The following is an 11833-nucleotide window of genomic DNA, read 5'->3' on the forward strand; positions in this document are numbered from 1 at the left end:
TAGTGCATCACCAAAGTACAATAAGCTAAGATAAAAACAATTAAACACAGCCGAATCCCATTGCATACCATAACCCGTAAGTAGACGCTTCGTGATTGTCTCAGATACGTACAAACACTGAATCTTTAACCTTGTGTAAACTGACAGCTCTCGTCACAGCTCAATTGTTTAGTGGCCCCACTGAAGGTCACCACTTACGGAAAGTTCGATTGCATATATATCAAGTTAGTCCACACTTCTAGCAGAGTTGAAAGTAGATTTTACACAAAAGGCTTTCAATAAATACAGAAAACAAAATGCGTCAGATGAAGGTAATGGCAAATTCCGCCAATAGCTTCGATCTAAATTAACAGAAACGAGACTCGGTGAAAATGAAAAAAAAAAAAAAACACATAAAATGAACAAACTGGCAAATGATCAAATTAACCAAAAAAATACGTCAATCAATTGAGACCCATCTCCTAATGTAGTGACCTGACGTGTTTTCAAACAATAGTTAAGAACTACCGAAGCACTTCAGAAGGTCTAAGTTCAGGACGAACGACAAGCGAGTTGTTACCGCCGAAGAACAGTATTTTATTTTTGTTTTATTTTGATCGTGACGTTTCGTGTCAATGACATGAAGTAGCTTGCAAAACTTTGTAACCACCCGGACGGACTCACGTGGAACTGATTTTGTAAAACTTGGACGTGTCTTTGGTTATTAAAAAAGTGTTAAAATCAAATTTGTTGTCGTTATGCGAGTTCATTGGGGACTAAAGAAGTAGCGGCAACATTTTCTGGTCCTTCGAGCCGGATTAGAACGAGCGAATCGAAGAATTTGGAATTTGGTGTGGCGAAGATTTTGGAATTTGGTATGGAATCGACCGAAGCGACTGATGGCGGTCGCCATCTTGGCCATTGGATTCAGCTCGTACTGTGAGTACTAACATTGTTACTTTAAAAAACAAACGGGCAGTCGTCAAAAGAAGGATCACGAACACGTTGAAGAAATTAGAGTCCACCATCGAACAGTATGGTCGAAAAGCGATTATACGTGGATATGTCAACAACTTGCAGGAATATCTTAACGAAGCGAAAGGCCTCAATGATGAACTCGTCTCAGTGATCCCAGAGAACGAGCACGAAGCCGCAATAGATTGGTATGAAGAACAACTCGATAGAGTCGAAGACGCTAAACTTCAGGCCAACGCACATCTTGACGAGCGGGCAGAGGAAAGTTCTAGCGGATTAAGCTCGGTGAAATCATGGAAAACTTCTTCGACAAGAAATGTCTCCCAAGCGGCCGAAATTCGCGCCAAAATTACTTCAGCAGAAATTAAAGCAAAACAACTTGCCTTGGAGGAACAGCGAAGAAGAGAGGAGTTCGAAAAACAACTGGAGGTTAAAAGGAAACTTGAACTTGTCCAAGATGAAGCTCAAAGGCTAAAATTCATGGCTGAAGAAAGAAGAAAGACTCAGGAAGCCAAGGACGAGGCTGCACGCCTCGCAGCAGAAGCAGCAGTGTTACAAAAGGTACAAAATGAAGTTAATGATCCGGAAGCTTTGTCTAATCGATTGCTTGATTTTGAGGATGATTCATTGAAATTTGTTCCATCATCTGATCTTGATGAACCGTTAACAATAATTCCTCCACTACTCCCTGGTTTGTTGCAAGGAACTGGAGCAAATCATGGAACTGCATTGCCACCTGACAACCCTACAAAAGTTGTTACACCTTCACCTTTGTTACAACAGCCAAAGTCAGCTGTTTCATTTATTGCACCTCAGGGCACGAAAAAACCTAATGAAACATTGCCTTTGTATCACTCGTGGATTGGAGATTTACAAAGTGGAGTACAGCATCCAGCTTTAACTAGTACGGACAACCGAAAAACAACCATTTGTGGTCATTCTACTCGTGACTCTCTTCCAAAGTTACGCCTAAGTAAGTTTGATGGTGACCCTTTACACTGGTCTGATTGGTCCTCAATGTTTAAATCAATTGTTCATGATGCTAATCTGTCCCTTAATGGCAAAATGCAACATCTTCAGAACTCTGTTATTGGTAAAGCTAAGTCTGCAATTGAAGGATATGGATACAGTGGAGATTCCTACTATGAAGCACTGAAAGAACTGGAATCCAGATTTGGCAAACCTTCCCTTGTTGTGAAAGTCACACTTGACAAACTAAAAAAAACAGCTCGATTACAAAATGACAAACCTCAAGAAGTGAGAAATCTGTCAGATGTTGTGTCAACTACTGTGTGGACATTTAAGAAGTTTGGATATGAAAGTGATCTGAAAGCAGAAGCTAATGTTTCCCTTGCCGTTGACAAACTGTCCCAGGAGCTCAAAATCAAATGGAAGGACAACACCAAAGCTACCAAACTGGAACGACCTAGTCTTGATGACTTCAGTGTGTGGTTAAAAGGTCAGGCAGATATTTATGATGATTGTTGTTACCCAAAAATGTCAAGTAAGTTTCCATTCCAACCTCATAAGAAACCTCGGTCTGGTGGATCAAATGGAATGACTGAAAAACAGAACACTTTCTCAAGTAACATTTCACCTCGCCCCAGGCCAACAAAGTCCTCTTGCATTATGGGTGATGGGCAGGAACACAAGTTATCTTCTTGTCCCAAGTTTAAGGCTCTAAGTGTGGAAGAACGCCTAAATGAAGTACAGAAACATAAGTTGTGCTTTTGTTGCCTCAGTCCTCGACATTGGCTTAGCAATTGTTCAAATCAAAAACAGTGTGGTGTAAATGGGTGTACGCGATCACACAATGCTCTGTTGCACAACTTGAGAAATGTTTCGGTGGAAAGCAGTGTGCAGTGTCTGCTATTAACCCAGTAGCACAAGCCGAAGTTGGTTCGTCTACTGAACATTCTAACACATCTCACAGAAGCAGTCACACCTCTGTTCTGTTACAAGTAGTACCAGTAACCCTCTATGGTCCAAAGGGATATTTCAACACATATGCTATGCTGGACACAGGAAGCACTTGCAGCTTGCTGTTAGTAGATGTTGCTGGAAGACTTGGTTTGGATGGTCCTTTGGAAAGTGTGGTCTTAAATGGAATTCAGAAAACATCTGAGCTTATGACAAAGCGTGTTAATGTACAAGTCAGCCGATTGAATGACTTTGGTACCCAATTTGATGTGAATGGAGTTCTTGTAGTTGATCACCTCAATGTGCCAGAGAAGAAAGTGAAACTTGATGAGCTACAAGAAAGATGGCCACACCTATCAGACTTGGAGCTGACTGAAGTCGCTGGGACTCAAGTCACTTTGCTCCTTGGTAGTGATGTCCCGGAACTTATTGTTCCCCTGGAAACTCGACATGGTCCAAAGGGTTCCCCTGTTGGTGTTCGCACTAGGATTGGATGGACTGTTACTGGTCGCTTACCTGGCCATATTCAAGAATGTGAATCTGTTTGTAAAGTTCATGTGGCGACTCCGGATGAGGAACTCAATGACACCGTAAAAACTTGGTGGCGAACAGAGAACTTTGGTTGTCGTTATGACAATGATACCCAGCGCTCAGTTGAAGATGAAAGAGTCATGAAATTCTTGAATGAAAGTACACGTAAGGTGGATGGTCGTTATGAGGTTCCTTTGATTTGGCGTGATGACAAAGTCAAACTTCCTGACAATTTTGCTGCAGCTGCTCAACGTCTGAATTTTCTGGAGAAGAAGCTTAATCGTAATCCCGAGTTGGCAGAAAGATACAGGAAAACTATTGACATGGATATGGAAAAGGGATACATCAAAAAGCTTACTAAGGAGGAAGCAACTGCACCAGCCATGCACAAATGGTACCTTCCTCACCACCCTGTTCTGAACCCCAAGAAACCTGAGAAGGTTCGTCGAGTATGTGATGCCACTGCAAAGTTTCAAGGCTCATCATTAAACAGCCAACTTCTTAGTGGCCCAGATTTGCTGAACAACCTTGTTGGAATTTTCATGAGGTTTCGAGAAGAAAAGGTTGCGCTTTCAGGAGACATTGAAGCGATGTTTAACCAAGTTGCTGTCCCAGAAGAAGATCAAGCTTCCCTTCGATTTCTGTGGCGTCAATCTCCTGAATCATTGACAGAAGTCTACCAGTATGTGCGTCACATATTTGGAGCCAAATGTGCGCCAACCTGTGCTAACTATGCTCTGTTGAGAAGTGCAGAAGATAATGAGAAGCAGTTTCCGAATGCTGCCTTTGCCGTAAAGCGAAACTTTTACATGGATGACCTTTTCAAGTCTGTTAAATCAAGTGATCAAGCTCTGGAACTGCAACAAGAACTTATTGAAATGCTAAACAAAGCAGCTTTTCACTTGACCAAGTGGATCTCTAATGAGACAGAAGTGATCGAGTGAATACCAGAATCGGAAAGAGCGCCCTCTATCAAGGTTGTGGAGGAAAGCATCGTAATGCCTATGGAACGTGCTCTTGGTGTCGTTTGGGATACCAGCTCAGATTGTTTTGTCTATGAAGTGGTGAAGAGAGACATTGCGGACACGCGTCGGAAGATTCTGAGCTTGATAGCATCCCTCTTTGATCCGATTGGATTTCTAGCTCCATTTCTGGTCAGAGCAAAAATCTTCCTCCAGCATGTGTGGCAGTTAGGTATTGGATGGGATGATGCACTGCCACCAGAGTTTCTAAAGGAGTGGTCCAAATGGCAGGAAGAGCTGGATGGAATCGCACAGTTTCACATTCCCCGTTTCTATCGTCACATACCAGACAACCCGTCTGTTATTGACCTTCACATCTTTGGAGATGCCAGTGAACAAGCATTTTGCGCAGTGGCTTATTTCAGATTCTGCTATGTCAGTGGAGCAGTGCGATGTGCATTTGTTACAGCGAAGACTCGGGTAGCCCCGAAGAAACCCTTGAGCATCCCAAGGCTTGAACTGCAGGCTGCTGTTTTGGGTGCAAGATTGGCTGCTGTAGTGATTAAGGAACATGATTACATCATTGATTCCACCTATTATTGGACAGACAGCAGTACTGTGTTTCAGTGGATTCGTGGAGTGTCTAAGCGCCACCCCGCCTTTATTGCTAATAGAATTGGAGAGATCCTGGACAGCACCGAACCCAACCAATGGAACCACTGTCCTGGACAGATAAATCCTGCAGATGATGGCAGCAGGGGACTTCCAGTGAGCTCTATTACTTCTGGGAGTCGTTGGGTAAATGGCCCTGCCTTCTTACACTTACCTGAAGAGAGATGGCCAAAGGGAAATGCAAAGCTTGAAATTCCCAAGCCGTCCGATGATGACCCACAAGCCCAAGAAATGGCCATTACTTGGACTGGTGTGGTGAAAGGTTCAAAGAACGATTTCTTATCTCCAGCGAAATACTCATCTCTAACAAAGCTTCTCAGAGTAACTGCTTACCTGAAACGGTTTATATATAACTGTAAGCACCCCAAATCTGAACGTCACATTGGTTCTTTGTTGGTTGAAGAGATGGAGCAAGCTCGAAAGTTTTGGATCTGCGTTGCCCCAGCAGAATCCTTTCCTCAAGAAGTTGCAGTTCTCAAGTCGAAACAGCATGTTTCAAGCAAGAGCAAATTGGTATCTCTCTCACCATTCCTTGATGGGCATGGAATCATTCGTGCAGGTGGTCGAATTGAGAGAGCCGATATTCCATTTTACAGTCGTCACCCTGTGGTACTAGCACCAGATCATGAGTTGACCCGTCTCATCATCATGAACTGTCACGAGAAATTGAAACATGAAGGAGTGGACCAAGTACGAAATGAGTTGAGACAACAGTATTGGATCTTACGCTGTCGTGCTACAGTGCGAAAGATCCTTCATCAGTGTTCTTACTGCAGAAGGCGAAAAGCGAAACCAGAAGCACCCTTGATGGCAAGTCTACCATATGATCGCTTAAGTGTTGCACCACCATTCTCGAAAGTTGGCGTGGATTTCTTTGGTCCTCTTAAAGTGAAGCATCTTAGAAAAGAGAAGAGATATGGTTGTCTCTTTACTTGCTTGGTGACTAGAGCAGTTCATTTGGAGGTTGCATTTGACTTGTCAACCGATTCCTTCATCATGTGCCTTAGGCGGTTTATGGCTCGAAGAGGTAAACCAACTGTGATTTACTCCGACAATGGAACAAACTTTGTAGGAGCAGACCGTGAGTTACGTGAATGCATCGATGGCTGGAACCAGCATAAGATCGGCAGTGAGTTGAGCCAAGAGGGAATTCAGTGGGTATTTAACCCGCCTGCCGCACCTCATATGGGAGGTGTATGGGAGCGCCTCGTACGATCATGCAAGAAAGCCCTTAATGTTGTTCTACAGAAGCAAGTTCTTACTGATGAGGTGTTGCTTACCGCCTTTGCTGAAGTGGAATGGGTTGTGAACAGTCGTCCGCTTACTGAAGTCAGCTCGGATGTGGATGACCTTGAAGCTCTGACACCGAATCATTTCCTCATTGGAAGAGGATCTCTCAACTTACCGCCCGGTATCGTTGACGACAAGGAGTTGTCAAGTCGCAAACGTTGGCGACAAGCGCAAGTGGTGGCAAATCATATTTGGAGTCGTTGGTTAAGAGAGTACCTACCTGGTTTGATTACTCGAAAGAAATGGACTCAACCTACTGTAAATGTCAAGGTCGGAGATTTGGTGTTAGTGGTTGATCGGGCAGTTTCAAGAGGTTTCTGGCCCCTTGGCAGGATCGTAAAAGTCTTTCCTGGACTTGACAGTATTGTAAGATCAGCAGACGTGAAAACGAAGTTTGGAGTAATGAGACGCCCTGTGACAAAACTTGCCGTCCTTGAAGAGCGTTCGACCAACTAAATCGGGCGAACACGGGGGGAGGATGTTACCGCCGAAGAACAGTATTTTATTTTTGTTTTATTTTGATCGTGACGTTTCGTGTCAATGACATGAAGTAGCTTGCAAAACTTTGTAACCACCCGGACGGACTCACGTGGAACTGATTTTGTAAAACTTGGACGTGTCTTTGGTTATCAAAAAAGTGTTAAAATCAAATTTGTTGTCGTTATGCGAGTTCATTGGGGACTAAAGAAGTAGCGGCAACACGAGTCTTAACACAGCAAAATAGATGACGACTCTGACGAAAATAACTTCCCACCCTTTTAAGATGATTTTATCATCTATACAAGAAAATGATGGAAGAGAACGCCTACGAAGCTTTCAAATCTCTTTACTTTATGAGTTTTCCTCTTTGAAAAGATAAGCTAAAATACGACATAATCTCCTCTATAACTGGGTTAAAGTTAAATTGTCATGAAAACAATTCAAAATAGAAATGAACTGAAAATTCGCTACAAAGCGTAAATTGGAAAAGCGAAAACCGGACATTAATCGATCAGAATTGAAATATGTAAAGTTCAAACTGGAAAATTTGATTAACTTATTTTGGTTTCTTGTGGCGGATACGAGGACACTGCGGGGGACTGGGGAGAGGGGACATGGGGTGGGGTCGGTACTTTTCATTGACAAAGCAACAGCGATAATGATCAGTTCAGTGTTATTTAAAACAATTCTTGTATTGTAAATTGATGGAAATAAAATACGCTCCTCGGATAGGAGAAGTATCGTCAATTTCTAAGGAATCCGTCATATTTTTTTACATTGGTCATTTTCCTTCTACCTGTCATCCTAAACCTCGTCACCTATATGCGTCACCCCAAAGATAACTCATTTTTGTGAACGTGCTCTTTAAAATTTGTTAATATCCTATAATTCGACATGTTTCAACAGGTACATTCCAGTCACTCATTGCCCTTGTGATGATTATAATGTGCATGAGAGTGAAGTTCCCTTTCAGTCGGAGCAAGATATCGTCTGAGCACCAATACGCGATGCACTTCTTTCTCATTTTTTTGTTGGTTTGCCTGGGCGCTCCAGCCACTGAAGGTATGGTATCTACTCTCAGCTGCATTCTCTGAATATAAACCTTAATTCAACTTCTCACGGCAAGCTCAGGCATTTTTATGTCTTGTTGATCAGAGAAGAAGCGAACTGAAAGATGGGGGAGGGGCGCACAGATCAAGGAAATTGAGAATTAAATCTCTTCCTAAAGCAATCAACATGTCCATTCCTAGGATATCGGCTGCGCATTCAGTTAAAACTTTGTAAGTGCGATCATTTTGAAGAAAAAGTTTTTTTATTCCTTTACAGCACTCGGATTCAAGGCCGGAAAAGAAAACGTAACAACAAGCTCACCAGGGCTGTTCGGTTGTAAGAAGATTTACTTTCAAACGCCATTTTACGGCGGACAGCAAGTAACGGTTCTCGCCTCAATTGGCCATAGCGTGAAGAGCCAAACCCCTCGGAACGGCGCTGCAGTCTGGGTAGAAGATGTTAAAGCGAGTGAATTTACAATCTGTGTTTTAGAATTTGCCAACGGTTCAAATAAGTCCATTGAGGTAAACTATCTCGCGTTTGAAACGAAACCCCATGGATCTCAAACTGGCACCGCATCCTTAAACTCTTGGACAACTGGAACGGAATGCAAGAGGATCGATTTCCAGCAGGTTAGAATTTTTTTGTTAAGTGGTTTAGAAAGTAAAGAGATATATAAAAAGTTTATGAAAAAGGAAGCCCCGATTGTGGATGTGGATGTTAGAAAGAAAAAATACAAAATACAAAATATTACTATCGTCAGTTAACACTAAAAAATGATGATTGCAGTATTCGAATTACCCTTATCAGTATCTCTGACAAAAGATGAAGAAATGGTGTGTAGAAATTCCTCAAAAATGAACAAAAGACAAATAATGAAATGCCAAAAAGTTGCCAAATATTGGCAGAAACTGCGTAAAACGGTTTGCCAGTCTTTTTTCTGTGCAGAATTTGTCAAAAAATTGCTAATGTTTTTTAAAGGAATTAGTGTGGAAAAGAGCTTTCCTTTATGTAACGAGGTTGTTTAAAGCATCAAAAGCGCCGGTCTTGGTTACCAAGGCGAGGTATTTAGCGTAAAATAACGACTCCGAAAACGAGAGTTTGCGTGATCGTTCACTGGTGCGACAAAAAAAGAAAACAAAAGTGACCTTTTAATCATGTTGCAAAATCATTGCCGCGATCTACGGAGCTAAAAACAAGTACAAGTCTTTTTCAAAGCGAAAATGAAGTTTCTCCCTGCTTTGAACTGAAGTACAACTTTTTAGAGAGATATAAGAAGCCGCTTACGATTCCGAATACCAGAAAACGACAAAATCATAACGGCTTGGACAAGAAAATGGCCGAAACAAACAAAGGAAAGCCGCAAGGCAAAGTTCAGCAGCCGAAGAAGCTCCAGTGCCAATTGTGTCATATGTAGAAGACGAAATGGCAGCTTTCAAGGCGAACATTACCTTACCAACTACTAAGAAAAGCAGAGCTACAGTACAACGTTCATTTTGGGTATGTAGGCCATCCAATAAGGGTCACAATGTTCCAGTTAAGAAACCATCATCAAATATCTTGTATAAGACGGTTCCTCTCGGCTGAAATACACTTGAAAAGTAGACGAAAGATATCGCCTCAACCGTGTCCTTGGATGGCAAATTCACAAACTCAAGCGGCCGTAAAACCGTCTTACTCAAAGCCTACGCGACGACTTTCATCCGCTTAGAATCTCGGAGCTGTAAGGTCACGCTAACCCAAATTCAACTGCAAGTTACAGCCTCTGGAGAAACGACGAAGGATGTCAAACAGGCTGGCTGGGTTTGCATCTAGTGCAACTTCTTAACTCGGGCATCGTTTAACAACTCCCCAGTTAATATTTCTATCAACATGCAATATGGTACAATGGCAGTTCTCGGTAAACTTTTCTGCTAGGAGAAATATATCTTGTTTCGTACTCGTTAGTGGAAAATGGCGCTATATAAATGTATATTTATTTATTTATTTTATTTATTGTTCTTTCGAAGAACTTGAACACTGAAAATTTAGCTGGTATTAAAATTTTAATTTCAGTGTAAAAATATTCCTTGCTTAAAACTGTTTGCTCGACGTTGTTGAATACCAGTCAGTGCTTTCTCGCTTCGCTTTCTCGAGCTCGCTTCTCTTCGCGATTTGTGCGATATCAGTTTCTCGCGTGAAATTTAACGTGGAAATCACGAGTCAGGCAATCAATTTTCTTTACTGAAAATTGTCAATCATTTGTCCTTTTAAAACGTGACTTGTGCAAACGCTAACCATCAAAATATAGCGTGATTGCTCAGCAGAAAGTATTCGAAACAAATAGCATCAGGGGATGAATATCTAAATACAGAATATTTCTCAAGAAAAACGCTGAAAAGCGGCCTCTCTTGAAGAGAAGTTGCCTCAAGTAGAACAATTGCCTTGTAATTCGAATAAAGTTGCCCAGCAACATAAATAACGCTAAGCCTGAACAGAAAACTGTTTCAATGGAATCGAAAAACATGAGTAAAATGTCACTATGTTGAAAATTGTTGAAATTAAACAGCGTTTTTAATTTATCAATTGAGACTAACTACAGAGATTATTTTTCCTCGTCAAACGCGAATATTCCTAATGCAAAAGATCAAACCGATTAACGATAAGCTGATTAGTAGTTTTCGGATTTAAGCGAATTGTTCCCTTTTTGAATAATTAAAATATCCTGGGCGGACTCTGATTGTGAAAATTTTTACACTTTCTGCGGCGTGTAACGTGTTGCGTGACTACTGTTAAATATTAATTTATCATTTGGGGCATTTTGTATTTTTAAAATGTCTGTAAGTTGAAGAACATTTGATGGCTCAAACAAGCATTCACGCATTCTCTCATTATCCTCTCATTATTCTCTCATTATTGGTCATTTACATATTCACTGATCTGTTCATGCGGTCATTCACCCAGGCATGCACTCGCTTAATTTACTAATGTCAACTTCTCTCATTATTTCATTTCAGCGGTTTTCTACTCCTCCAACCATATTTGTAACTGCGAGTCACCAATTTCCCAAGAGACCTCAAGATGCCATGGCCGTGTGGGTGGAGGAGTTGCGCGTGGACAATTTCAAATTTGTCTCAGAGAAGCAAAGATTTTCGATGGACCCCATAAAGGGATAAAGATAGTGAGTAAATTTAAATTTCGTTTTCTGTCAGTTGTCGTTCTAATAAACTAGGCTCTGCCAAAGATATGCACTTCATCAAAGTTGAATACAAACCATAATGACCCCTGACTAAAGAACAGTATTCTGAAATATTTACATGCGTTACGGTGTTCAAAATATATCAGAGGTCAACTTCCTCGTGCCTGCTCAAAATTACTCTTATGCGTTGGTTAAAACAATCCTCAGTTAATAAGTTGAAATAAAATGGCATATTTTTATTTCTTTAATAATTGTCAGGTTTTATCTACAATTTCTTTCCTTTTTTTCTGCAGCATTGGATGGCATTTACAAATCTGAGTGTTGACAATTTTACCATAACCGACAGTCTCGTGTTTACCAATACAAACTCACCATCTGATCAGGATAACTACGCTTTGTGTCAAGTAAGAATAATTATTGCCAGCCCGCGGCATCATTGTTTCTTATCTAAATCCTCTTAATAATAGGACACACATATAAAATAGGGGTTCTGGCACAGTGGGTAGCAAAAGGACAACAAACGTCCGAAAAAAGCCCCCCAGTTCCTTCTCCTCAGACTAAAGCTTCGGAGAAGGAACTGGGGGGCTTTCTTCGGACGTTTGTTGTCCTCTTGCTACCCACTGTGTCCAGAACCCCTATTTTATATGTGTGTGTGTGTGTACTGTGCCAGAACTGTGTGTGTAACGCAACAGCAAAGCGAAAAAGCTGGTCCATCGTCCGTAATAAATATGCGCGGATGTGCCCTTCACTTGTATATACAAAACTGTGCCAGAAAAATTTTCCTATTGGAGAAGTG

At 41.4% G+C, this 11833-nt stretch overlaps 2 protein-coding genes across 2 annotated transcripts; both read left to right on the forward strand.

Annotated features, from left to right (window-relative positions):
- The first annotated feature begins 296 nt into the window (after positions 1-296).
- Positions 297-4349, forward strand: LOC149105873 (uncharacterized). The gene is made up of 3 exons (XM_089272391.1): positions 297-311; positions 1060-2458; positions 2737-4349. Exons 1-3 carry the CDS (start codon positions 297-299, stop codon positions 4347-4349), a joined length of 3027 nt encoding a protein of 1008 aa, XP_089128517.1.
- Positions 4350-4403: 54 nt separating this feature from the next.
- LOC149105874 (uncharacterized) lies at positions 4404-6785 on the forward strand. Its single transcript, XM_089272392.1, has one exon. The coding sequence runs from the start codon at positions 4404-4406 to the stop codon at positions 6783-6785; it is 2382 nt and encodes a 793-aa protein (XP_089128518.1).
- The last annotated feature ends 5048 nt before the right edge of the window (positions 6786-11833 follow it).

The sequence above is a fragment of the Orbicella faveolata genome, unplaced genomic scaffold (genome assembly GCF_042242905.1).
Source record: "Orbicella faveolata isolate gen_17 unplaced genomic scaffold, um_ofav_v1 contig_34, whole genome shotgun sequence".
In the NCBI taxonomy this organism is placed as follows: Eukaryota; Metazoa; Cnidaria; class Anthozoa; order Scleractinia; family Merulinidae; genus Orbicella; species Orbicella faveolata.